This window comes from Rhineura floridana, chromosome 2 (genome assembly GCF_030035675.1).
Source record: "Rhineura floridana isolate rRhiFlo1 chromosome 2, rRhiFlo1.hap2, whole genome shotgun sequence".
Lineage (NCBI taxonomy): Eukaryota > Metazoa > Chordata > Lepidosauria > Squamata > Rhineuridae > Rhineura > Rhineura floridana.
Genome location: NC_084481.1, coordinates 95,638,666 through 95,666,485, shown reverse-complemented (window position 1 = coordinate 95,666,485; position 27,820 = coordinate 95,638,666). Strand labels below are relative to the sequence as shown.

Sequence of the window (27,820 nt, the reverse complement as noted above, 5' to 3'; positions counted from 1 at the left end):
TGGTGGCCCGCGGTGCTTTGGATTAGGAAGATGCTTTTTAAATCCTGATTTGTGACAAGCGGGTGGGCGGGCTAGGTGGTGCTGTTGTGCCCGGTGAGGAGGAGGAGGGAGGCGCTGTGCTGCTTTCCCGAATCCCCAGCCGCTGATGCTCAGCTTTTCTCTCGACCACCTGCTGACTCATTGTAGTAATATGAAAAAAGACAGCAAAGCATGGATCTAGTTTCCCCCTGGGCGGAGTTTTCTATTTTAAGCCCAGACTCGGTGTTAGCTAAGAGATTTTAAGTCTGCATGCATGACAACAGATAATCAGGTTACCCTCTCCCTGATGTTGAGGCCACATCAGGTCTAGGCAGAGAGCCTCCCCCCTGCCCCCGTTTCCACATAACAAGCGCGTGGATTCGGCCCGACAATGGTTAAAAGAGTTTATTTATTTATAAATAAAGAGTTGCGCGCGTGCGTGTGTGAGAGAGAGATAAGGTAGCCTAGAAATTTTAACCTCTATGGTAGAATTGCCTGCTACGTTGGGAAGGTATGCGGTGGTTATCCAATGGTGAAAAGGGCACTCTGCGCATCCTCAGAGACACTTACCCCGGTCCACAACATGCAGGCCTAGCATTCAAAATAGGTGCCAGGGCTGAGCCTCGGCTCAGGGGAAGGGAGGGGGAGGAGCGGAGAGCAATGACTAGGGAGCTGCGTGTCATTGCTGCTCGGGAAAGCGAACATAGCACCCCGTCGCTCCTCCCACCTCCATTCTGCCGTCTCAGCTTGGGAAACCCTCGTTTCTTGGGCCTTTTCCTTTAAGAACCTCCCCCATAGGACGTGCACGATTTTGCTCTGCAGCATCTTTGCGCTTCCTGGTTAAGGCGGCTGGGTGTAGGAGTAGAAAGTTTACGGTCAGCAGGTCCCACCCAAGGGTGAGTGAGTGGAAGCCTCGGTACGCCCGCCCCCTGTAGGTTGTCTGCGGCGGCGCTGGCTCCAAGTGGTACGATCTTACCCCGTGGCTCCCGGATTGGGAGCAAAGGAAGGGCGCAGGAATCCGCGCATGGCGCTTGTTACCGTCTGTCGCTCCCCATCGGGGAGCGGCCACTCTACACCCATCGGCTGCAAGGTGAGCCTCTCCCTGATGGTCCAGCCTCAAGCGAGGCAAGATAAATCGCTTTGCGCCCAGCAGGGTTGCCCCAATAAAACCCCACCCTGATTCTCCGACGGGAGTCGGGTCCCCCAACAGTTGCTTTCTTAGGGATGGCCACGATCCTCTCTTTGTCATCCCCTTTTTCGGGCCAGCGAAGGATACCTCGGCGCCTGTCCTGTGCCCTTTTCCCGAATTCACTCGCCATCTGTCGCTCTCTCGTTCGCTCTCCCACCTCCCCACCCCCCGTTGCAAAGTATGAACACGGCTGTGCGGTGGCGGCTGCTTGCACCATATTGTCCGTGAAAGAGCTGAATCGTTGGTTCTCGCACCACCCTGCAGGGGGCGCTGTTGGAAGAAGGGCAGTGGGAGGGGATTGCACCGGGAAGGGGTCTGCGCGCGAAAGGTCAGGCAAGAGATTTCCCAGTTTCTCCAAACATCTGCTCCCAATAGAAGGAGCTCCCTGCAGTGAAGTACCAGCAGTAATACTGGTGGGATAGGGAAATTAAAAAACGATTGCTTGCTATATGCAGGATTTCTTTACCGGCTACAGCTCAAGTTACCCGCCTATGCTGCTAAAGGTGGATTAGTCACAACATTAAACACTACTTCCCTTTAACCATTCTGCCATATTTGCAATCAGGGTAGCCAAAAAGTAACAAAAGGGTGTTGCTGGTTTTTAAAATCATTTTCAGGAGAAGGGCCGTAGCTCAGTGATAGAGCATCTGCTTTGCATGCAGAAGGCCCCAGGTTTGATCCCCAGCATCTCTAGGTAGGACTGGGAGAGACCCCTGCCTGAAACCCTGGTGAATGGCTACCAGTCAGAGTAGGCAATACTGAGCTAGATGGGCCAATGGTCTGACTTGGTATAAAGCTGCTTCCTGTGTTAACACAAGAGCAGCGCTATTGAAATGTTCATGTTGAAAGTAAGGATTCCCCTCTGTTGTTGGTAGTTGTGGATACAGAACCAGGGGTTATAAATCATTCTGGGTTATCTAATAGAGAGGGGGATACGAGGGCATGATTTTGAGTGTGTGGCTTAAGTCTTTCCCAGCAAGATACAGCAGAGGCATTTTACCAACCTCTTCCTTGTGTTGGGTGCTCACAACTAGGAGCTTTCCCCAGAAAAAAAGGGCTTTCTAGGGGAGTGGGGTCATCTGGCTGCATGAAGCCAGGATGTCTCAGCCCCAGTCCCTCCTCATTGCGACTGCTGTCAGGAGCAAGGAAGGAACCAGCTATGAAAGCACCATTCAGCTGTGTGGGTGTGAGCCTCTTTTCCCCACACAGGGTGGCTTGTTGTAGGATTCCTTCCCTCCCCGGACTACTCCATCTCCAACTTCTCCTTGTAAGGAAACCTGTGAAAAGCATGCCAGTGGCCATTCCTTTCTAGTGTCCCCACAAATGGGTTTGCTGTTGTTCCTCTTTTCTTTCTCTAATCAGCTTCTAACAGCTCAAGATCCTGTGGGGAGGGCTGGGTACTAATAAGTGACTTGTCTGTGAGTTTCACAACCTGCCACTTCCTGCCAGTCCCTTGCAGATTGCAATGTCAGAGGCCCCTGGAAGGCAGCGAAAATGGTCCTTGCATAATAGCCTCAGAAAAGCCGAATCCCCAGCCTGGGATCCACCTCTGCGTTCCTGGCATTGAGGCACCAAGCGCCTGAATTCACACCCCAAGCTTGGCCATTTGTGGGACCGAGTTTCAAGTGTAATTAGACATTGTACAAGGAACTGGCAATTAGGAAGTGGCAGGAACACTGTTTGTTTTTTTCCATGCTTAAAATGTCACAGGAAATTGCCAACAGACTGGGAAGCACATAGATAAGGTTATGCAAGAGCTTGAATTCAAGGCCAGTCCAGGAAAATATCTGCAGCCGTTCCAAGGAGACAGGAGACTAGCAGTAGACAGTGTCCTAAAATGGGACCATTCTGTGTATGTCCATCTCTGGTATTGCTATCTTTTTTGATTCTCCCTTGTGGCTCTGGAGCTATGACATAGCACAGGTCTACTGAGCTTGTGACCCCGCCAGGCCAAACACAGGCCACAGCCATAGATTGTGACATGCCCAGGGCTTAACAGACCATCTGGTTTATCTGCCTGTATGGGATGGAACTACAAAAAACAAGCTGGGGAGGATTGTCAGGCACCCACAGCTGCATAATACGTGGCCAGTAAGAAGCATTCAGCTTGGTGGGACATAAGATGGCCAGGCTTGGTGCAGAACAGTAAGAATTAGTGCAGCGGCTAAGAGCATGAGCTGAAAAACCCTTGGTCCAACTCTTGCCTTAGCAGAGAACTCATTTCATAGCTTTGGACAAGCCCGTCTCCTTTTGGCCTCAGCCGTGACATCTATGGGGCAGGGATAATAATGCCACCTTGCAGGGTTGTTGTGGGGCGGGAGTGGGGAACTTATGGCCCTCCACATGTTGTTGAACTCTCATCAGCCCCAGCCAGTGTGACCAATGGGCAGAGGATGGGCGTTGTAGTTCAGCAACATCTAAGGGGCCACAGGTTCCCTGTGCCTGTTGTTGGGATTATGATGGGGATAAATGTATGTGAAGTGCTCTCGACATTAAACAAACAAAATGCTATTGTAGTGCTAAGTAAATTAGAGGAACCTCCATGTATGTGCCAGCCAGAACACAAATGCAGTAATGAGTACATTCATCATCATCATCACGTATTAGTTGGTCACCTTTGCCTCCAGCATTTTGCGCAAACAAGTGTTCTAATCGCATGTGTAGGTCAAGAACCAGCAGGTTTACAAAATCAACACTTATAAGGCAGAATCCCATATCCATTGCAGAGCCATGCCCCCTAGTTTTGCACCTGACCCGAAAATCACTAAGGTAATCCTCTGTTCGGGTCTGAAGTTCTTCTTCTTCTTGACACAGAGACAAACGATTGGAGGTACTGTAGGAAAATGGCATCCCTCTAGAATCTATTGCCCACAGGTTTGTAGACCCATAATAAAAGACTAGATACTTCCATCTCTTCAACATTTCTTTCAAATAAGTTTAAGACCTGGATTGACTTGCATTAAGTACAGCTGTGTGTGTATTCCATGTGACTATAACAAGCATGTAAGAATAGTGTTTGATTATCTGCATGCTGAGACACTCAGGTTTCTTTTTTCTTCTTCTCAAAACAGAGTTTCTAACCCTTTTGGTGCTGAAATAAATTGAGAATATGTGTGTGTTGCTTTACTTGTGAAATTGCCCAAGTCAGATGGAGACTGAGTGAAACTGCCAAGTCCTTAGGAGGCGGAACTTCAGTGCTCAGGCTAGGTCCTTATCTCTTCGCCCATGAGCAGCTGAAATAAAATAAACACAAATGTACAAATTCCAGCTGTTGATTTTGGCCTATAAAATATAGAGCCCTGTATGGAAGTTCTCTTGATATTCAGGGTTACAGATGGCAATATGATCCCAAAGAATCTGCTTGTGGCATAGAAGAGATTGCTTAGTACAGGAACGTTATGTCACACTGGGTTCTTCTGTGGCAGAACCAACAGCGTTGTATGACTTAATTCTCCTGGTATAAAGGAATCGCTCTCAAGCTACAATGGAATGACCTCAGCCACCTGCAATTTGGTACTGACTACTGATGTAACCAGCAAGAAGTTGAATTTGTGCTAGCCAGCAGTGCTTTGTATGTTTTTTGTGTTGGCAAGCCTGGGCGTAAAACATTTCAGCTGTACAGGTCAATTAAGTGATAGAATATTTTTTGGTTTTATATCCTGTGTTTATTGCATTTGTGTATCCCCGTATGTTTTGGCTTTGTCATGCCATGTGGTCTACACAAATAAACTTATTTATTTATTTATATATAAATAAACTTATTCATCACTAAGCAGAAGGGCAGCCTCCTCTTGCTGCCAAGCTCAACAAGGTAGAGGCTTCCATTATCAGAGTCTCAATGATTTAATTGGGTTGAACTGCCTTTTCCCTTTGAAAGGCCTTGGTGGCAAGGCTGGCTCTACCATTAGACAGAGTGAGATGGCCATCTTGAGGAGCAGATTCTGAGGAGCGCAGAGTGAACAGAGCTGAGCGTGCCACGTGATCTGCCTTGCACCCTCTAAGCTTGCTTCCTGCCCTCAGGTTCAGCGGACAATACTGTCCCTCACCGAGTAAGGTTCAAGGGCCAACCCAGTTGGCTTCTGTATGTGGAATGAGGGGAGCCCCAGCTTGCCCTTCGTCTCAGGCAGTATAATGTCTTGTTATGGTCTTCTGTGGAAATTGCCAAGTATGTGTGTGTAGAAGTTAGCATTTCTTTCAGTATGGAGCAGGAGATTCTCCTTTGTTCTGGAACGGAAGTGACTAATCTACCTGGATTTCCCTTACAGGATGAAGACGTTCCTAGGAAGAGACAGCTGCAGCGATGGTGAGGAGTCAGCCTTTGCAATCGTGTCCCTTCACACAGTCCAAGCTCAAACTCCAGGGTCCTCCTGAACCAGCCTCTGGGCTTTTTATTATTATTATTAATAATTATTATTATTATTATTATCATCATCATCATCATTATTTTATTATATGCATTAGGTTTAGTGTGATATTCTCCCACTAGCAGGAACCCAACATCAGAAGCAAAATATTCTATTCTCATCTAAGGGATAGGGTGTGTGTGTGTGCTTGTTACGTTTTTTTTAAAGGTGGCTTCAGTGGTGGGTGTGCACATTGAAGAAATGCAGAAGGGAAGGGGTATAAGTGTTCCAGAAATTGGGTGTGGTACAGAAGGGGAGGAGCCTTGCTGCTACTTCAATTTTTTTAAAAAATTAGTGCTGCATGAGTACTCCAGTACTAGAAATGTATATTGGAGTTCACAATGATCTGATTAAAAAAAAAAAACAAGACCCAGAAAAAATTGTTTTGTAATTTATTTAAACATTTTTATACCACCTTTCATGCCGCATCCAAGGCAGTCTACAACAAAAGATATAACAACAAATTAAACTGTTTACAACTAATAAAGATCTGTAAAGTAATAAAAAGGCAGGAGCCATCCAGAGCAAATTAAAATCGTAACAACATACTCTGGAATCAAACACCAGCAAAAGCCTAGGAGCTTAAGTTAGGTTTTTAAGAGGCACCGAAACACCATCAATAGTATTGACGCTTGTCTTAGCTGAAGGGGGAGATGATGGTATCTTCACTTTCCTGTCACACATTCTTCTCCAAATTGTGGCACAATCAAGAAGGCTGCCTCAGCCGATTGTAATGAATGAGTTGCACAGTACAGGAGATGGTGACCTTCAAGTAACCTGGTCCCTAGCTGTTTGGGGCTTTATAGCTCAAAACCAAAACCTTAAACTTGGCCCAGTGGCTAACTGACAGCCAGTGCAACTCTATTAGGAGTACTATAACATGCATGCAATAAGCACGCAGTGAGTAGCCAATCTGTTACATTTTGCACCAGTTGCAGCTTCCAGACTAATCCTGAGGGCAGCCCCCATAGAGCACATTGCAGTAGTCCAGCCTTGAGGTTACCAGTGTGCAAGTCACAGTGGCAAGTGACAAACTGATGTAGGTGTTTGGCGGTGAGGAGCAGGAGAGAGTTGTGTTTCTCATTCATAAGTGTCCTAGGGCACATGACATCTGCAAAATCAAACTTCACATGGTGGTCCCAGTTGCATGGGGGAGGGGGGGAGAGATACATTTTCCGAAGAAAAATGTAATCTTGAGGGAAGACCTCTGTACACATGCATCAAAAGCGCAACAACTGCACCAAGATTGCTCTAAAAATGAATTGTACAGAAAAAGCCTTACAAAGAAGAGCAGGGAATAGGATAAATGACCTCCTAATGGAAAATGTGCTCCAAATGAATATGTGGAAGGATACTGTGCATTAAATATGTGTAATGGAAAGATCTCTTTTATCCTCCTCTCCTTGATCATCTCTGCTTTTAAAAGAAATTGTCAGGGCATGCTTACACACATTCACATGGAACATGTAGGGAGCCATAATCTTTCTCCCTACTTTAGGGGAGCCATTTTAGAGCACACATCTTCAGAAAATGTGAGGAAGAAGGGGATTTGACAAATAGTGGGGGGGTTTTCAGGGCCCTCTTGGGTCAAAAGACATTTATATTTTTAAGTAAACAATAAATCAATGTCAACATTTTTTTAAAAAATGAAACTGCAATTTCTAAAATGCTTGATTGTACTCCCACTGAGTATGGTTAATGTCAGTTATATATTCCTTAGAGAACACTTCCATTTTTATTTTAAAATCTAATGTTAGTTTCAATTCAGTACCACCTCCAGATACGTTTAATGGATCTTAATGCTGCTAGCTAGAAGAGCCTGCTTAGTTTCCCTCTGAAAAAAAAGGGATGTCTGTCTGGGACCACTTCAGATGTTGAGATTATTGTGTAAGCATAAATTGCTTCTAAGCGTTCATGGGGAAGGGCTGTGGCTCAGTGGTAGTGCACCTGCTTTGCAGGCAGAAGGTCCCAGGTTCAGTCCCTGGCATCTTTGGATAGGGCTGGAAGAGACTCCTGCCTGAAACCCTAGAGAGCCACTACCAGCCAGTGCAGCCAGTACTGAGCTAGATGGATCAATGGTCTGACTCAATAAAGCAGCTTCCTTGGGATGGGGAAACGTTTCATAGGGCAAGCTGCCCTTCCCTCTGGAGCAAACACCCTGCTGGCTTCCCAAAGGGGTCAGGTCTAATTCTTTTGCACACATGTTCCACAAATGGATAAGAGGGCTTTTCTCTACATCTGCCCTTCCCTTTTCTAGCCACAGCTTCGTCATGGTCAAAGGAGCTGCTCTGCTCCTGCAGGAAGAAGAAAAGCTGGAGTCTGTGCAGGAAGATCCGGCCACCCCCTTGGACCACAAGCCTAAGTGTGAGAATGATGCATCCGGACAACAGGAGCTGCACTTACAGCAAATGGTGGAGCTGCTACGGCCAGAAGACAGCATTCGGCTGGTGAGGCTGTGAATGGGGAGGGCGGAAAGATACAGCAGAGCAGGACTGACAAGAGAAACCAATTGGCCTGACCTCAAAATGTGTTGCTTTGGATAAAACTCAGTAAGCCTGGAGCATGCATTTATCGAGATCAGTGCTTTTGAGTGCCGTGTAGAGGAGCTTGCTTGGATCTGTGCCTTCTCCCTTTTTTCTCATTCTGGGATTAGCACCACCTCCACTCCACTCCGTCAATCCACTCTGACCCAACACTCAGGGCAAATTCCCTACCCTGGTTCAGCGTTCCTTGCTGTTTGATCAATAAAGAGCCACCTTCCCACTGCCAAGCCAGGCCAGTTTAAGGTTCATTCCCTCCATCAAATGATCTTATCTACTTGAGTTACCCCTCTTTGGTCACATCCACACCATACACTTAGAGCATATTTCTTCCCCCAAGAATCCTGGGAACAGTAGTTTAAGAGTGATGGGAATTGTAGCTCTGGGGGAGTAAACTATAGTTCCCAGGATTCTTTGGGGGGGAGCTATGACTGTAAAAGTGGCATAGCTATGGTTTACATGTATGCCACTTCTTGGTGGCATAAGTGCCCTCCTGTCAAAAGCCACCAGAGGCACCCATGATGCCTTGCTTCTACCCTACAGGTCTGGGTAGGAAGGCGATGGTAACCACAGGGAACTGTGTTGAAATGCAAGTGAGTTGCTTCCTGCAGAAGCAGTATTTCAGAGAAGGGTGGTGTCTCAGTCTCCATCCTACTTGTCAGAGGCAGTAAACCTTGTCTAGATCTAGACTGAATCTCTTCAGGCTATTGATGGGATTCACATGACCAAATGCTCCTCCACAGGGGGTAGAGAATAGTTACACATAGAAAATTAAATGTTAGAAAGAGGTTTTCTCCCCAACATGCTAGCTTTTCTATATGTAAGAATGTTGAGGGTAGTTCTGTGAGGAAGCATTCCATCGTGTGAGCACCAGCCTGCAAACTGAAATGGTACAATCGGGTTTACTGCCTCAGTGAGAACTTCTTAATGATGCAGATTGCTTCCCAGACTAGTTCTGTGTAGTAGCCACCTAAATATTCACTCCTGCTTTCTGACCTAACTTTGCCTTTCTCCCCCTCTGAGTGCGAGTCCAGTGTCTGTGTTACCTCTTGCCTGGCACTCTTGTGATAAATGGACTCAGCCTTGCCGCCCTCCTCCAGAACTTGGTGCTACGGAGGGCAAGGCTTCTTAGGGCCTCATTGTCCATGCTTGTGGAGGCTCAGAGGGGGCGGAGATGGATTCCTCTCCTTATGGAATGTGGTTTTCAGGCAGACATTCAGCTGGGAGCTGCAGCCACTTCCCCATTTATGGCCTGCGGGTCTTTTGCTCTCTTGGGCAGCCAGCCAGAGCTGGCGTCTCTGCTAAGCCTGATCCCAGCTCTGGCTCTGGGGACTCTGCTGGGAGACTTCCAAGCTGGCTCAAGTAGCATTGTTGCTTCTAAAGAGTGAGTCACAACAGCCTCCAAGCACCTGGGACAATTCCTAAAGGCCATGGTTCTCAAGTTGCTTTCTGGTGGCCGCTGATGCTCCTTGGAAGCTTACCAAAAGATGCTCAGTCAGAAGATCAGTAATGGCAGAGAAGCTACCCTGAAATAAAGCTCACTCACCACTGTTGATCTTCCTTTGCAATGTGGGAAAAGGAGAAATATATGTGCACCTGTCCTATGTTCTCTCAGTTCAAGGAGAGCAACAGAGAGGTCCCATATGCTTGTCTAGCACCCCATAAGTACTGAGTGTTTGTAGCTTTCTAGAACATGCCCCAGAATCCTTGGCAAAGCTACTGATGAAAATGAAATGGCCTGCCTTCAAGTCGATTCCGACTTATGGTGACCCTATGAATAGGGTTTTCATAGTAAGCGGTATTCAGAGGTGGTTTACCATTGCCTTCCTCTGAGGCTGAGAGGCAGTGACTGGCCCCAGGTCACCCAGTGAGCTTCATGGCTGTGTGGGGATTTGAACCCTGGTCTCCCAGGTCGTAGTCCAACACCTTAACCACTACAAATGTCAATGTGTAAGTGTTCCCTTAATGCAGAAAGCCTGAAAAACACTGCCTTAAAACTTAAGCCCAGAAGCTCTTTCCTGGCATCCTGCCGTGCAATGCCAGACTGTATTCACTTAATCCAGGTGTGCAGAACCCTTTTCCCAAACTCAATTTTATATTCTGAATGATTTTTTGTTAAAATACTTACATTGTATGATTTAGAATGATATTTATGGCATTGAGAATCTCAGTATCAGGGCTCTTAGACTCAAAGATGCAAATGTGATGCAATCTGCTCTAATGTTTATTTCTGGATAAATGTAAGTTGAGTTTCTCCTCGAAACTATTACTTTTTTCCCCCAACATTGGAAATTGCACAAATGGCTGCAAAGAAGAAACAGGATGCCCACTGGCATAGGCCTGCCTGGATTCACCCATAGCTGTGTATATGCATTATTGTCTATGTTATTTTCCTGTAAGTAATCATATAATACTTAGCCATGGCTCTGACCTCAGGAATCATGGGTATTTTTCCAAAAGTGGCTGTTTGAGCAAAATAAGGGACCATTCCTGGATCTGGGGACAGCACTACTAACAGTGCAGAATCTCATTGGCATACATGTGCAGGTGACACACTTGAAGAGACAGTCTTGCAAGGACTGTTGTTTTTCTCTCCTCCAGGCTGTGAGGCTGGAGTCAGTGCGAGCTCACCGGATCCGGTACTTGCTGGTTGTGTCAGCAGCTGAGATGGAGAGCAAGAGTGAAATGGTGCTGCTAGGAGTGGACTTCCCGGAAGAAGGGTGAGAGGGCAAAGGAGGGAGCTGGAGGGCACAGAATGGGTGGAGGCACTTCTCAGCTAGAATGCCTCCAGCAGTCGATATGCCCCTGCCTTATAACTTCTGCATAATGTCTTTCAAGAAGGCTTCGACCAATATGAGATACTCAATAAGGCGGATATCCTAAATCCACTTACCTGGAAGTAACTCCATTTAATTCGGTAGAACATACTTCTGAGTAGACATGGCTAAGACTGTGCTGTAAGCCTCCTGGGCTACAATCTGATGCACGCTTCCTTGAGAGTAAGTCTCTTTGAATTCAGTGGCTCTTACTTCTGAACAAAAATGCATAAGAACAGGCTACATACATGTTCTGCTTCAGTTACCAAGGTCATGCTCCAAACTATTCACTAGAAGCAAGCATCATTGAATTTAATGGGATGTGCTTCCAAGCAAATACACTTACAATCCAAGTACACCACCCCTTTGCGCTCTGCATAAAGTTAGTTCAAAATCCTTATAAAGAAAAATCTTTGCTTCAGAGTTGTTTTTCCCTAACTCCTTAATGTATGTTACGCCCTGGTCAAACCAGTTTGGCAGTCCGTCTTCCCCCCACCCCCATCCCCACTGTGTGTGCTCCGGAAGAACCTCTGTTCATGTACAGTATTCAGCTAGGGCACAGGTACTCAAGCGTGCCGCTACAGGAAGACGTCCAAATCATGGAGTTGAATGGAAGATAGCTGTGCAATTCGCCAAGCACCTCTGTCACGGCTATGGAATGTTTCCTTGTCTTTGCATTTGCAACTAGTAATTATTTCTACAGTGCTTACAAAGCTATTGGAAAAAAACAGGTTAAGGGGAAAGTGCAGATAGGGATAAATGGGAAAAGTCTGTTGAACAAGCACGGGCTATAATAACTCCTAGAGGAGCTGTCTGATCTCTTCTCTTTGTCTCCCAGCTTGGCTGCCTGCACGCTGGGGATGGTGCTTCCACTTTGGAGCGACACCCAGGTCTTCCTTGATGGCGATGGGTAAGATACCCCTCACCCCACCTGGCATTCACACTCATCCACGTGACAGTCATCCTTATGTAAGCATGACACTTATAACACAAGTTTGCTTTGCAAACAAACTAGGATACACAAACAGGCAGAGATAATGAGGGGTCATTTTCTGTGCGTGCCTATTTTTCTTCTCACCTGTTTCCCTGAGGCTGAAGTGGAATATAGAAGCAATGCCTCCTCTCTCATCTGACTTTAAAGTGGTCTCCGCAAGCAGAGGCGGCAGGTAGTCTATCCTGAACAGCAAAGAAAAGGATTTTAACTGCCTCTCCCTCCTGCACTCGTGGAAACCAGCATGTCACCATTCTTTTCCCAAAGGGCCTGTTTTTCATAAGCTGTCCTTGAGAGCCTGCCCCGTGCTACCTCTTCGTTGTTATTAACAATAAAACGCCACTAATGTGCCTGGTCCTTTATGGGAAACAAGAAGGCAGCTCCCTGGCCCGTGGAGATTGCTATCTGCAATTTGACACAGGGAGAGGGTTGGGAGGGCAAAGGTAAATGGGGGAAGAATGTGCGTTTATTTCAGTGACTCAGGCTTAGTTTCACTATGGAAGAGGACTGGGTGTGTGTGCATGTGTGTCAGATGCTTCATAGGAAAGGTGGGTGTTGAGGGATTTGAAGGGTTGCTTCACTCAGGTTTCCTGGGGAGCAGTACTAGGTGTAAGGGGCAAAAAGGGATAAAAGGCAGAATCATTTGAGGTAGCAGGAGACCTTCAGGCAGTTGTGGGTGGCTGAGCTGGAGGAACGAACTTTATGGCTAGGATTAAAGAAGAATGTTTTGATTAAAGCTAAGAATCTCTAGAAAGCTTGAGCAACACAGAAGGAGAGTGCCTAGCATATTGATTTTAGCTGGCACAAGACGTTGTTAGAACACATAGATGAAGGCTGTTGCCATTGCGCAAGTCAAGCAAGTGCACCAACATGACTTGTAGATCTCAAGGGCAGATTTTTTTCCTGCTTATAAATGGGATCTGGCATTATGGAAATAACTCAAAACCAGTTGCACAACTGTGCCAATCCTCACATTCTCATTTGGCTCTTTCCATATATCTGCATATGAGATGGAGCACTCCCAAGTGGCTTGCGACATCACTCTCCCTTTCTCTTCCTCTAGGGGCTTCAGTGTGACATCGGGGGGGCAGACACGTATCTTTAAGCCCATCTCAGTCCAAACCATGTGGTAAGCAAGGCTGTGGGGTGGGGTGGGGCGAAAAGGACGATGGGAGAGGATGAACACATGACTGCCTTTTCGGAAGGAGGACATATTGCTTTTGGTCTCAAATGCAAAGATGTATCACTGAACACCAAAGTCAGGATCATTCAGACCATGGTATTCCCGATTTCTATGTATGGATGTGGAAGTTGGATGGGGGTTGGACTCAATGGCCTTGTAGGCCCCTTCCAACTCTACTATTCTATGATTCTAAGTTAGACAGTGAAAAAAGCAGAATAGAGAAAAATCAACTCATTTGAAATGTGGTGTTGGAGGAGAGCTTTGCGGATACCATGGACTGCGAAAAAGACAAATAATTGGGTGTTAGAACAAATTAAACCAGAACTGTCACTAGAAGCTAAAGTGAGGGAATAGAGGTTATCATAATCTGGACACATAATGAGAAGACCTGATTCACTAGCAAAGACAATAACGCTGGGAAAACCAGAAAGGAGTAGAAAAAGAGGAAGGCCAAACAAGGGATGGATTGATTCCATAAAGGAAGCCACAGACTTGAACCTACAAGATCTGAACAGGGTGGTTCATGACAGATGCTCTTGGAGGTCACCGATTCATAGGGTCGCCATAAGTCGTAATCGACTTGAAGGCACATAACAACAACAATTGTTTTTGGTTGCGGGGGAGGTGGGGTGGCAGTGCCAAAGAAAATGTTGTGGAGGGAAGAGAGATCTACTGCATTTCTCTGATGACAGTGATAACTTTCAGATTTAAATGGGGGTGGGGGAGAGTTGAATGGTGTGGGCTCTTTCTTCCATGTTGCCCAACATCTTTGTTTTACAGTTTCTAAAACCAAGTTCCTTTTGTGTTGCTTGTCATAAAGCATTGCAAAGATATTCCGCCTATCGTGCCGCTATAATTATACAGCCACAAAAGTGGCTGTATACTTTAGCCAGCATGGATTGTTCATGTTCCCCCACGTTACATTAAAAATACTCCCCATGCTATTCTGCTGCTTCCCATAAACTCATTTCAAAACAAAATCTTATAAAATTTATAATCCAGACTCAGAAACATTTGCTTAACAACCCGTGAAGTTTTCATGGCTATACACAAAACACTCAGAGAGAATCTAGAGTTCAAAGTATAAAACAAGGAGGGGAAATCCAAACCCCTGTTGGACTTTTTTCTATCAGTGGTCTCATAATTTGTTGAAATTAACTAAAAATCAGCCATGTTCACACAGTACCTGTAATCCTATTACTGACCTTGCCCCATACTCTGACCTTCATCTTCCAGTTTAAAAGTTAAAATAATATACGGCTGAGTTTTAATTAATTTAAGAAATTTAACATTGGAGTCTATGATACCACAGGCATGCTCACTAAGAACCAATTGTCAGTGTTCTAAAAGCCAGACTCACAGCTGTTTGCTTGGCTAATCAGAGGGCCCCACCCACACCAGACATTTATTCTACTTTAAACAATCCCAGCTTTCCCCTAAAGAATCCTGGGAAGTGTAGTTTGTGAAGGGTGCTGAGAGTTAGGAGACACCTAGTCCCCTGACAGAGCTCCTGTGGCCAGAAGGGTTTAACAATCATCCCCTCTTCTGGTGATTGCAGCTCCGTGAGGGAATAGGGCGTCTCTTAACAACTCTCAGCACCCTTCACAAACTGCGCTTCCCAGGATTCTTTGGGGGAAGCCATAATTGTCTAAAGTAGAATAAAGGTCTGGTGTGAATGTGGCCAGGGACAGCTTTGATTTAAATTTGGATGGGAGACTACATATGTCTGCTGTAGAATAAAAAGATGTGGGAAACCCCGAAAAAGCATAATACTGTTAACAATGTTTTCCTTTTGGAAAGGAAAGGGGCTGTCTCTCTGCCTAGTGCCCACCCACCCAATCTCCTCCTCTCCCCTCCCCCTTCCTCCTCCCCCCTCCCTGAGATCAGTTTCACCTATCCTAAGCATGACTGTACAGGAGTAAATCCCATTGAGCTCAATAAGTAAGCATGCAAATAATTAAACCTCCCCCTCTCTCCTCTCCCCTCCCTCCTGCCCCTCCCCCTTCCCCCTCCCAGCCTTTCTCCTCTCCCCTCTCTCCCTCTTCTCCTCCTCCCATGGTCAGTTTCACCTATCCTAAGCATGATTGCATGGGAGTAAATCCCATTGAACTTAATAAGCATGCAAATTATCAGACCTGCCTTTCCCCTCCCCACTCCTCTGTAGTCAATTTCACCTGTCCTATGCATGACTGCATGGGAGTAAATCCCACTGAACTCAATATACATGCAAATGATCAGACATGCCTTCCCCCTCCCCTCCCTCTCCAACCTGCTCCCCTCCACGCTTCCTCCTCCCCCATGGTCAGATATTTCTATCAAACTTTGAAAAACAGAGAAATTGGGCTGCTATAGTGAATGCACCAGGGGAGCAGGAGACCTGACCTCCTTTCTTATTGTACTGCCTTACACATTTGTCAAAATGCAAACACAATTTGGGTTGGTCTTTCACAATCCAATCCATTTCCTGTGTAGCTTGGAAGAATTTGGTAACATGTGCCTCTGAGCCTGTGTTACTACTGTTTCTACAGAGAATCTAACATAGAAAATTATATTTCTCTCATTATTCATCCTAGAAATCTGTATCAATTTTATTTTTATTAATTTCAAAGCCTTTTTATTGCTCAATGTCATATGATAATGAAGACAGCCTTTTATGTTTCAAACTGGAGGTTATATTCTGTTTCTATTTTGGGTGCATTAACAGATGAATCTGAAACTGCAGCTTGATTTAAAATTAGACTGATTACAAGGTGCTACTACTTAAGCAATGAATCTGGATGTTGGCCTGCCCAAGATGCATGTGTTCAGCCTGCTAAAACAAGCTTGGCCTGCCCAAGATGCATGTGTTCAGCCTGCTATGCTTAAACCACTCCACTTAAGGAAGGGTTGGCATGGTCAATTAAAAACATAGAGCACACCTAGAAATTTGCTAGAATATATTTCACCTCCCACTGTTTATCTTGTGCAAACTGAGACACTCCTTTTGTTCACTGGAGACTATCCTGCAGCATAGTCAGTGCCAATATTCCACAATTGTTTTTGGTTGGTTTTTTAGTGTAAATTATGTGAAGTGTTGCTGTACTTCATATATTCACAAAAACAGAAGCAAAAGAAAATAATTTACTATAGGAAACTTCACCAAAATTGCAAAGTAAATCAAACATATTTAAAGTGACTATCTGTACTATATCAACTGTCTTAATACTGTTGCTACCTCCCTCCTAAAACAAGATCAGCACAGTACATGTTTCTGCTATTTGGGCTGATTGCAGGTGTTGCCACCACTCATCATGTGGTCAGAGGCACGTTACCAAATTCTTCCAAGCTTTACAGCAAGTGGATTAGACTGTGAAAGACCAATCCAAATTGTGTTGGCACTTTTACAAATGTGTAGGGTAGTACAATATCTCAGAGAGGAGGTCAGGTCTCCTGCTGCATTCACTGTAGCTGCCCAATTTCCCCGCTTTTAAAAGTTTGATAAAAAATATCTGTTGGCTATAGGTACATTCTTAAACCACAATGTTTTTTTTGCCTATTAGTGAATTATATCTGAAATAGGGCTGAACAAAAATGGCCTCCCAAAACTTCTCCATTTTTTCTGTGAGGTGAAAAGGGGGGGGGTCACTTTGCTAAATATTCTTGAGAGGGGGAAGGTGAAATTCTCCACCAGTTTTTTTCAGAGAACACTCTTATGAGTAATTTTGGCTCACATGATATTGACTGGAAGGGATAGGGGTCAAACCCACTGTTTCCTTCAGCAACATTAAACAAAATTAAATCTAGATTCACACTTGCACCACAATGTACGGATGGTGAATTTTGGGGGAGGTTATTGCACCAAACATTCTCCAACAATTCTGGAAGAACTAGGGGGAGGGGACTTTTATTCCCAAAAGTGTGTCAGAAAATTATTTTCTAATAAATGTTGGCTCCCGCCATAATCTGAAAGAAGGGGTAGATGGAGCTAATGTTTAGGGGGGTTCCCAACCCAACCCTTGGGTCTGGTGTTGACAGCCGTTCTGGGCACTTTCAGTGGCTTCACAGCATGTCTGCCATCTGTCTGCCATTTCTGCTTTCAGGTCAGCCCTACAAGTGCTGCACAAGGCATGCAGCAAAGCCGTCTGCAACAACCATTTCCCAGGAGGCAGTGCACTGAGCTGGACCGAGTGGTATCAGAAGGCTGTGAACTCTGAGCAGAGCTGCATTAATGAGTGGCTAGCCATGTCTGACCTGGAATCTGTTCGGCCCACTTCTCCCACAGTCTTCTCTGACCAGTCAGTGATGCCCCTCCCCCTCCCCAGGCTGGTTGTAGGCTGTGATTAGCATAGTCAGTGAAGCTGCAATGGTTCCACGGTGGATCTCTACACCATGCAGTAATCCAAAGCATAGACACTGGGGTTGGGCTTGCCAGCCAGTCTAGGATCTGCTCTGCACTCCATGTTCTGCAGCTTAAGGAGGAGGAAGTTGGGGGCGGGTTATAAGACTGCAGGAGGAAGAAATGCTGATCAGTGACACTGGCCAGAGCAAAACCCCATCCCAATATAGATCTTATAGCGTCATTTTTCAGAGCCACTGTGGTGTTGTGGTTGGAGTGGGCTAGTCACACCCTAACCTACCTCACCAGGCTGTTGTCAGGATAAAATGGGGTTGCAGGGGACTATGTACGCTGCCTTGAGTTCCTTGGAGGCAAGATGGGTTATAAATATAATAAATAAACATTTTAAAACATCCAGTCCTGGATGAATAAAGATACCTAGGGAAATGCAAAGCTTCAGGACAGAATCCGATTTTGAAACCTGCTGCTCGTGGTTAGGGGGTGGGTGGGGCACTCTAGGGGAAACCTGGTGTGCGTGTTGGTATCTGGGGCAGAGTCTGGCGAGCCGAGAGCTTTGCCGACCCTCCGTCTCTGTGCCTCAGGCCGACAGCACAGGAGATGACAGAGCGGATGATCCGGGCCAAGCTGCGTGAGGTGATGGCCACCACTGACCTGGAGAGCATCACCTCCAAGGAGGTGGGATGTTGGGCCAAGGGGGTGATGGAAGAGGAGGTGAGGGGGGAGGGAGGGGGGAGGGGAAAGAGAATGTGAGGGAATGGAAGTGAGTGTGTGAGGGTATGGGGACAGGAAATATAAAATAGGGACTGGGATGAGAATCTGGGAAGAGAATCTGGGAATCAGAGATATGCATAGGGGCAGGGGAGATGGATAAGGGGCGGGGAAAGAGTGTGTCATTAGGAAACAGCCAGGCTGGAAAGTGACATTAGGCTCTCACAAGCTCCCTCCCTCTTCTCCCACAGATCCGTACAGAACTGGAGCGGCGAGCTTGCCACAGCCTGAATGACTACAAGGAGTTTATTGACAATGAAATGCTGCTCATCATGGCTCAGATGGATCGGCCCTCCAGAATTTTTGACCATCTCTACTTGGTAAGAAGGGAATCCATGATGCCAACAGTCTGGTGGCCAAGCCCCAAAGATGGCAATCCCTCCTCTCAACTTTAAAGGCCTCACATTCCTCTCCTGAGATGGCCTTCAGGCGTTGCCTGCCTCCCACTGTAATTGGAGGCAAAGCACCCTATAGCCTCTCCCCTATACTGTCTCATTGAAACCCTTATTGAGAGATAGCAGCAGACTTATTTACTCCAAACAAAGTTGAAGAACAGAGAAAATAACTAAGGCTGCAATCCTAACCCCACTTACCTGAGAGTAAGCCCCATCGATTTCAGTAAAACTTACTTTTGAGTAGGCATGGGTTCAGATTGCAGCCTAAAGCACAATCCTTTATGTCCTCTGTTCTTTGAGAGAGAACCTTCCAGGGAGCTACCATAGAGGATGGGGATAGGGAACCTGTGCTAGAGCAGAGCATTTGCTGTTCCACTTAGCTGTGAAACAGAGTCCCCATTAATAACATCACTGACAGAAGCAAACAATGTGATGCTTATTAAGAATAATAAGCAGTGCAAGTCAATTCAAGAGAAGCATCTCCAGAGTTCTGCCTTCTCCAGGATTATATGGTTGGTCTTTTCTGATCAGCTTTAGCACAATACATATGTGATATGGTTGATCTTCCCTGATGGGTTTTTAGCGCAGCACTTACACATTTGTCAGACTTTTGTTGTGCCCAGTCCACATATATTCCCTGGAAACTGTGCTTTTGTTGTGAGAATAGGTCATTTTCTAAGCACTGGAAAAATGTGACACTTCCTACCCCAGCCCACAATTGCACAGCCATCATTGTTGGGATGTGAAATGTGGTTCTGCAAGTATCACAGTTGCCTACTGGACACTGCCTGTGACCTGTTTCATTCAGCCTTGCCCTTAAGTACATGATAGCTACTAGCTGGCCAAAATAGGTTTCTAACACAGCTGCTTAATGCACTTCTATACTAATCATTTACTGCCTAGAGCAGGGATGGGGAACCTCTGGCCCTCTAGCTATTGCTTGACTACAGTACCCATCATCCCTGTGTATTGACCACGCTGGCTGGGGCTGATGGAAGCTGGAGTCCAACAACTTACGGAGGGCTGCAGGATAGCCATCCCTCTGCCCATGCCACTTTCTGCTGTCCTCTAATGCTTCAGCCCAGTTCTTTTTCAAAGTGGTAAACAACAGGCTGTTCCCCTGCAGAAAGGCTATCCTCTGCACTCCATTTATTATATGGAGATGGACTTGTATGAGTAACTCCTAAACATGGTTTGGGCACACTTAAGGTCCTTAATGAACACACATGTTGAATAATGATGTTCAGGTCAAATTATCCAGCATCATCACAACCACCTCTCCTTAGATGTATATATTCCAGAGGTGGAGCCTTCATACCTAGTCCTTCATGTGTGGTGACTAACCCTTTGTAGCTTATTCTTGTCAGCATCTGATGAAATTTAACAGGCTGCACCCTTTAAACAAATACAACATCTCCACACACAATTAAATTATTCAAGGTGTTGTGTAGCACAGGGACAAAATACTGAAAAGCAAGATTACTATACATTTTTCCTCTGATGCAGCTGTGGCAAGTACTATTGCCCAGAATCAGCAATACCATCAAGTAACCAGTTCCCCTTTGCCCCTACTACCATGGTGTAGGTCACTTACTCTTTGCCCTCTGCAACTTTCTATAGTGTAGGGCTGAATACTGCAGAAGATTGGAAAAAAGGGGAAGGCAGATAGATTTTAACAGAATCTAGGGAAAAGAGCCTTGTTTGAACTGCAGCAGAGCTCCTTTATCATGGGGACAATAGGAATAGCTTCATTGTAAGGGAAAGCTTGGTATAATTGTCTTATCTAAATGAGAGAATCTAGGCTGCGGTCCTATAGTATACACACTTTCCTGGGAGTAAGTCTCATTGAACTTGGTGAGACTTACTTCTGAGAAGACAGATGCAGGAGTGCACTTTTAGATGCTATAGTTGTCTTATTTCTTGGACATTAACTATATTGGGTTTTTTAAAAAAAAATCTTTTCAACACAAACAGAATAAAAGAAACCTACCTTAACCCAAACAACTTTTAAAAATCTGAAGTCTGTGTACAATATGAGCAATACAAATGTTGTGTAGATCCAAATCTTCAAAACCATCCCAAGGTTTAACTATAACAAAAACCCAGAAGTGCATAGCCAAAGGACTAGCTCTCGTGCATCTTTTGTGAAGCATCTATTATGAGCCATTGTTGGAGACTGGCTATCAGATTACATTGGGGCTTCTGAAGATTTGTCATATGCGACCTTCCCCAAGCATATCTCATACCACATACACAAAATAACAGCACTGTGTTCCGCGTTTTGCCTCTACAATACTTAAATGTGTTAGAATCTCCACTTAACATCAGACAGCCTTGAACAGGTAGAACAAACCCTAATCCTTCAACCAGACAGATTGGGAGTATAAGTGTGCTTAAAAGGTGTTAAACCAAGTACAATATATGGGTTATTTCTCTCTTAAAGATGTATATCCTGCCCTTTTGCCCTAAAAAAGGCTCCTGAGGAATCCAGCAATCCATAAAATCCTAAAAGGAGAGTCAACTAAATTCAATCCAGAAAACAAAAAAGAGAGCAGACACAAGCACCAAAACCAGTACAAAATACTAAAATGGCAATTTCCCCCTCAAAAGCTTTCTAGAACAGGAAGAGAAAGGAAGACGCCAAGTGCACATCCCTGGAGGGAAAATTCCAAAATCCAGAAGCTACCACTGAAACAGCTCTATCCTTAGTGGCCATGAATCTAGCCTCAACAGGCAGTGAAATGTATAGCACAGCCTTGAAAGCTGGCCTAAGAAACTGGACAAATGCACATGGGGTGAATCCCCATTAGGTGGATCACTAGTGATTAAGTAAGCTTGACTATACATACTACAGCCGCATAGATTCACCGGTTGGCTGAAGCTACGCCCTCCATGTAAAAAACAACCAAGCACACCAGAAAGAGGACTTTGTGCTGTCTTTTTACATACAGGCAATTTTTCACATGGGGGGAGCATTCAAAAATGCAGTTTCCTCGCCTTCAGTCTGAAATGGTACCGAACAGAAGCTAAATGGTTAAGCTAAATGTGTAGCTCATTTTTTAGTTGCTCATATCCCAGAGGTATTTAATGAGCAAGCCTAGGAAGTATGAATGTTTATAAATTGTTTACACACACCTGGGACTGAGCTGTGTGTCTCGTGTTGTTCCTTTCTGTGCCAGGGCTCTGAATGGAATGCAGCCAACTTTGAGGAGCTTCAAAGGAACAGGTATGTGATCTACACAGGATGCTGCCCAGAGAACAAGAACTTCATCTGAGCTGGAATCCTTGGATGTTGAGATGACCATTTACCACACCTCTCAATGCAAACTTGTTTTCCATTTGAAAGGGATTTCTGCTGTAGGTTCCAGTCCCATGCTGGGATGCTGAGTGATTGCAAGGGCGAATGATTAGGAGATATGACAGGGTTTAGTTAGTTGGCAAAGGAAACAACACTAAAAACATGCTGAGAAGGAGTTGCTAACAGTCTCCATATGGGGATGTACTGGGAGAGTCCAGCTGATTCCTCTCCTTCCCTTACAGGGTCAGCCACATCCTCAACGTGACCCGGGAGATTGACAACTTCTTCCCAGAGCACTTCACTTACATGAATGTGCGGCTCTATGATGAAGAGACCTCGCAGCTACTGCCACACTGGAAGGAGACCTACAGCTTCATTTCAGCTGCCTGGTGAGAAGTAGGCACCGAGATGGTATTCATGATTGCAGCTGCAACGTTCATGCCTTGCAAATTGGTTAACCAGCACTGCCCCAATCTAGGCGAGGGGATTGTAGGCACAGAAATGGGCTTCTGGGTGTGAATCTTAGGGCTGAGGTGAAAGGGGAGGGTTTTTTCCTGCCTGAGAAATGTCACATGCATATACATCTCATTTCAGCAAGTGTTTGAGAGGTCCTGCAAAACCAGGTAAGAATATTAACCCATTCTTCTTGCCTTTCACCCTGGAAGATTTTTGTGGGCGAGAATCTGACACAGCCCTAGTATACCCCACTGCTTCATTAGGAGCTACCTCACAATCAATTCCTAGTCCTTGATATCGGTTAGATTTGAAAGAGCCACTTACTTGTTTGGAAGAGCAAGACACTGGGTGGAATCCAGCATAGCAAGTGAATTTGTCAGCACAAGGATTTCTGCTTGCACAATGGAATGTTCTCCCCCTCTCCTTCCCCCTCATGCACCCTCTAAAACTGTTCTAGGGGTTCCCTCAATCCTCTGGAGCAGATCTGGGGGAGGGCACAGGGCACACAGATGAAGAAGGTGGGCAGTCCCACTGCACAAGTGGAAATCCTTGCTCTGACGAGACTCAGTAGTTGAATGCAACCACTGAATCCAGGCACCGTCTCTCCTGTTGGAGGATTTGTAGCTCAAAACTAGCATCACTCCTAGCAACGATGTCTGGAAGTTCCCTTTGTTTCTCTACCTCAGGAACTTGGGACACTCCATATGATGTTGGACTCCAGCTCCCATCTGACCCTATCAGCGTGGCTAATGGTCAGGGATGATGGGAGCTGGAGGCCAGTATTATCTGGAGGGCCAAAAATTCCCCATCCCTGCCCTAGTTAGAGTTCTGCCTCTTGAGCAATCAGAGATCATTCTAGAGCAGTAATTAGAGTCGCTCACTTTCATTCATTAGTACGGCCTCCGCAATTCTTGAGTAAAGCCAAGAAGTTGGGGTGGCATATATTTGGCTGGGGATGGGGCATCGGGATGATCCGTCTTACGTCTGTCCTGGATGATGTGGAAGCCCTGCTTACAGTAAAGACTCTTTCCCTGCAGGGCCCAAGGCTTTCGGGTGTTAGTGCACTGCAAGATGGGTGTGAGCCGCTCTGCCTCCACAGTGATTGCCTACGCCATGAAGGAGTATGGGTGGTCACTTGAACGGGCCCTTTGCCACGTACAGGAGCGACGCCCAATTATCCACCCCAATCCAGGCTTCATGAGACAGCTAGAGCTTTACCAGGGTATTCTGGATGCCAGGTAAACGCAAGGGGAGGGACAGGAGGTCTGGTCAGCGTGTATGTGAGGACGAGGGAGACGGATGGAGTCTGCAGCTGCCCAGTCTTGTCAGCTCACAGCAGAAGGCTTTGTTGTTATTGGCCAAAGGCCAAACTACATGGCACACGAAGTAGCCCGATGAGCCTTTTAAACTGGAAAATCTGCTTCCAGTGTGCTATTGGGATCAGAGAAAAAGATCTCCCCATCATAGGATTCTAGATGCCTGTTTGCAAGAGCAAACACTCATGAAATCTTCAGTGGAGAAAAGCTGGTGGGGGTGCTGTTCGAGTGAGAGAAGAGTGGCAGGAAAAAGGTTAGGCGTCCACGCCACTGCATCTCTGTTCCCAACTGCCCATCCCAGAGCATCTTTTTCAGTTTTTTTAAAAAAGGCTGCTGGGCTACTGTTATGTGCACGCTACATTTAATCACGAGGAGCCACAGATAGTAAAAAAATAAATAAATTCCACACTAACATTGCAGCTAAAGTTAAGAATGCATTGGTAACGATGGTTAATAGGTTGATTTTATGCTTCTCACCGTTACTTGCTTCTAAGTCCCATCCTTATTTGGCTCTTTTTGAAAGGTGGTAAGAGTGTTCCTTGCTAAAGAAACCTCTTACATGGTTTACCTCATGTCTCTATGCAGCCGACACAGCAGCCTATGGGAACAAAAGGCGGGAGACGCCCCGTCAGAAGGCTCTCCAGATATAAGTGATGCCAGCAGTGATCTTTCAGGCAGTCCTGACTATGAGACTTTAAGCTCAGAAGATGAATCAGAGGAGCCAGTGACAACCCCCCAGTATTGCTTTCGTCCTTTGCGGGAACCTCTTGAAGAACCTTACCATACTCTGGACCCTCCTGATGGCCCCAGACTTAGTCTTCATGCAAAAGAGGAACCTGGGGCATCAGATGACTCAGGAGCTGAGGAGGTGCGAAGACATCTGGCTACAATGAGAGTACCAGAGAAGCCAGCCATGCTCCGACGGGAGCGCATTAACCTCTATGCAGTCATGCGCAGCATCAGTGAGATGGACAGCTCAGATGAACACATCTCTATGCCAGAGAGTGCCACTGAGGAAGAGGTACGAGGGCCACACAAGGGCAGGCTCCCAGAGAGGGGCAAGTAAAAAGAGTAAGCAAACTTATGATGGAGAGAAGGGCAAGAAATAATGGAGCCAAGAGGGCAACAAGGCAGAAAAAATGGCAGTGTATAAATACCTGTAGACGCTAAGCAAGGAAACTGGAACCTAAGCTAATGTAGAGAGGAATGGCAGAGACAGGATAAAGGGAAATCCTTTGTAGTTACCGGTCCTTATTCAGTCTACCTCTTCTTCCTCCAACAGGTATTTCTTCATGCTGAAAGGAAGCCTACTGTGACTTTTGAGCAATCTCCCCCAAATGAGGAGAAACTAGAGTCCACAACAGACTCTACAGCAAAGCTGTCTTTGTCAGAGGGAGAGCAGGCGCAGGGTCGCAGGCCCAGACGACGCAGGCGAAGGGCTCACCGGGGCCATTCCCAGCTCTGCAAGCAGCTTTCCTACCACCCAGCACCAGGCCGGGTGCGCAAAGTTGTTCGGCACATGGAGGACCCTGTCCCATTTGGCCGCAGGCCCCCCTTACAGCACCGGCTCTCTGTGGCTCAGCTGGCTGATGCTGCCCTGGTGGTGAGTCGGGCCAAGGAGTTTGAGGGACAATCTGAAAGCCCTGACAAGCTCCTGTCACCTCCACAAGAACCCCAACCTAGAGAAAACACTGCCCTCTGTTCCTTGCCCTGCTCCCGGTCCCGACGAATGGTGCGCCAGGCCAGTGTAGACATGGACCCCAACTCAGGATGAAGACCAGAGCCTTTTCTCCCTTTCAATAAGTGGAGCCCAGAGGGCTAAACACTTTCATTTCTTATCACAGGGGCTTCTTTCCTCTGCCTGAGGCTCTACTGGCAACTAGCCTGGGAAGTGGCATCTGAATGCTGCCTGAGAGAAGGGCAGGAAGGATGAGGGGAGATCACCCCTTTAAGAGACAATAGTGCTTCACAAGCTCTTCTTCACATCTTCCCATAGTAATGGACACCACTGCTAGGGGGAACCAGTGCTCTTGTGGGGTTCCACTCGGTCTATTCGATTCAGACCTCCAAATGTCCTTGAAGACTGCACAGCCCCAGGGCACCTCTGTTTGTGCCTTTAACTTGCTTTTGATGATGCTATGCTGTTTGGGTGGTTAGAGGACCTGTGGCCTTCCAAGATGTTGCTGGACTCCAACTGCCGTCAGCCCCAGCCAGCATGGTGCATGGTCGGGGATGATGGGAGTTAGAGTCCAGCAATATCAGGATGGCCCTAGGCTCCCCATGCCTGCTTCATGAGGTGGGGCTAGGGAACGTCTCACTGTGATCTGACTGGGGAAGAAACTTCCTACCTATTTTTTAATATTTTTTTGCGCACACACACACAACCACTGTGCCATTGCCAGCTTCGCTCTGCCAGAAAATAAAAAGTTAATTCACTTTCCACTTCTGGAGTTGTGGTCTTGTCCTTTTCTCTGAAGTGTATATCCTAGTATTAGGACCTAATACTCCAGGCACGATGCTCCCCATTCCAGAGTTCATTCTAAGCTTTTTTTCCCAACAAGCAGCCAGCACACTGCCCCTCCCCAAACCTGCCAAGCAAATAGTTCAATAATATAGTATTACTATAAGATTATGAAGATTTTAAAGGAACCAACACATCTTCATTTTCTATTTCTTTTTATCTTTTCTCACCTATGCTCCTTATGAAATGCCCAGCTGCACAAAAATTTATTTCACACTGCACAATTTTTGACACCACAAAATGTGTCTAGCTGCACATTAGAATAAACTAATGTGGGGCCCTGTGGGGCTCTGAGGATAGCAACTATTAAGGACAGCAGTGCTGCTCTTTGCTTTTCCACTATTGGTGAAAACAGGGCTTTTTTGTGCTAGTACTCACTAGTATAGAGTACCAGCTCCTCTTTTGTTGCTGCTTACGGCAGCCATTTACCACAGGCGCCCATAGCACTTTTATCAGATGAGTACTGATATCTTTTTTTTTTACCAAAAAAGCACCCGGTGGAAAAAAAATACAGCTGGTCCCTTTAATCAACAGTCATGTACTACATGGAACAGGGAGCCAGTAAAAGAGAGCTACCGTGGTGTAGTGGTTAGAGTGCCAGACTAGCACCTGGGAGCCCAGGGTTCAAATCCCCACTCATCCATGAAACTGACTGGGTGACCTTCGTGGAGTCACAGTCTCTCAGCATAACCTACCCCACAGGGTTGTTGTGAGGACAAAATGGAGAGTGAAGAGAGCTATGTACGCCGCCTTGAGCTCCTTGGAGAAAGGTGGCGTATAAATGTAATTATAATATATTATAAAACGTCGCACATTTGACTGCATAGCTAGTTTTCTATGGGCTTCGACCATGGAGTCTCCCGAGAGCCTTACCTATGCAGTGTGTGTAATAAGGCCCGGCTCGCCATGTGGTCACAGAGTGTACAGGCAGCTGACCATGTTGTTATAGTCGCCCCAGTTTCCCCAGAGCAGTGAGGAGTTCCAAGGAGAACTGGCGATCTCAGTTTCGTTATACCCGTTGCGAACATCGAAGGGCTAAAGAACTACACTTACCAGCATCCCTTTCGTTCCGCCTCGCGCTTACACGACGGCCTTGTTGGCGCAATGCACTCTGGAACCTGTAGTCATTTTTTTTCTTACTCTCCTAATATTGCGTCTCCGCCCTCTACTGCGTGTTACTAAGCACAGAGACAGCAAAACTATAGAGTAGCCCATCTTGTTGTCTAGATAGGGAACTGCCGGGTGTATATTGGAATCAGTATTTTTGTGTCCCCGGTTGAAAGAGAGGTACCATAGTAACTATATTTATTTTATTTATTTATTTATTTATTGCACTTGTATACCGCCCCATAGCCGAAGCACTCTGGGCGGTTTACAGCAATCAAAAACATTAAAACAAATACACAATTTAAAAACATATTTTAAAAACAATTTAACACACAATTTTAAAATTCAAAACAATATAAAAACAATTTAAAAACACATGCTAAAATGCCTGGGAGAAGAGGAAAGTCTTGACCTAGCGCCGAAAATATGTGTTGGCGCCAAGCGCACTCGTCAATAACTACCTGAGAAATTCAAGGATTTTAG

General features: G+C 46.0%; 2 protein-coding genes and 1 long non-coding RNA gene across 4 annotated transcripts in view; 2 read left to right on the top strand and 1 right to left on the bottom strand.

Annotated features, from left to right (window-relative positions):
* The window catches only part of ANKRD13D (ankyrin repeat domain 13D), a 44,689-nt gene extending 38,702 nt beyond the window's left edge, over positions 1 to 5,987 (top strand). The window contains exon 15 of the mRNA XM_061609547.1: positions 5,473 to 5,987. Coding sequence (XP_061465531.1) covers positions 5,473 to 5,578 — 106 coding nt within the window. The 3' untranslated portion in view covers positions 5,579 to 5,987. The remainder of the gene's footprint in view (positions 1 to 5,472) is intronic.
* On the top strand, positions 680 to 26,150 carry SSH3 (slingshot protein phosphatase 3). 2 transcript variants are annotated; one of them, XM_061609544.1, is made up of 14 exons: positions 680 to 1,108; positions 5,473 to 5,510; positions 7,868 to 8,057; positions 10,752 to 10,870; positions 11,805 to 11,876; positions 13,021 to 13,086; positions 17,220 to 17,414; positions 18,058 to 18,151; positions 18,436 to 18,564; positions 21,819 to 21,865; positions 22,180 to 22,326; positions 23,431 to 23,631; positions 24,295 to 24,730; positions 24,992 to 26,150. In XM_061609544.1, exons 1-14 carry the CDS (start codon positions 1,043 to 1,045, stop codon positions 25,481 to 25,483), a joined length of 2,292 nt encoding a protein of 763 aa, XP_061465528.1. In that variant the 5' UTR covers positions 680 to 1,042; the 3' UTR covers positions 25,484 to 26,150. The 2 variants fall into 2 exon arrangements, with proteins under 2 accessions (XP_061465528.1, XP_061465529.1); XM_061609545.1 differs by lacking the exon at positions 17,220 to 17,414.
* Positions 24,054 to 27,235, bottom strand: LOC133376776 (uncharacterized). The gene is made up of 2 exons (XR_009760565.1): positions 27,104 to 27,235; positions 24,054 to 24,307 (listed from the first exon to the last, which is right to left on the bottom strand). It is a non-coding gene; the product is annotated as an uncharacterized LOC133376776 (long non-coding RNA).
* Between the last annotated feature and the right edge of the window lie 585 nt (positions 27,236 to 27,820).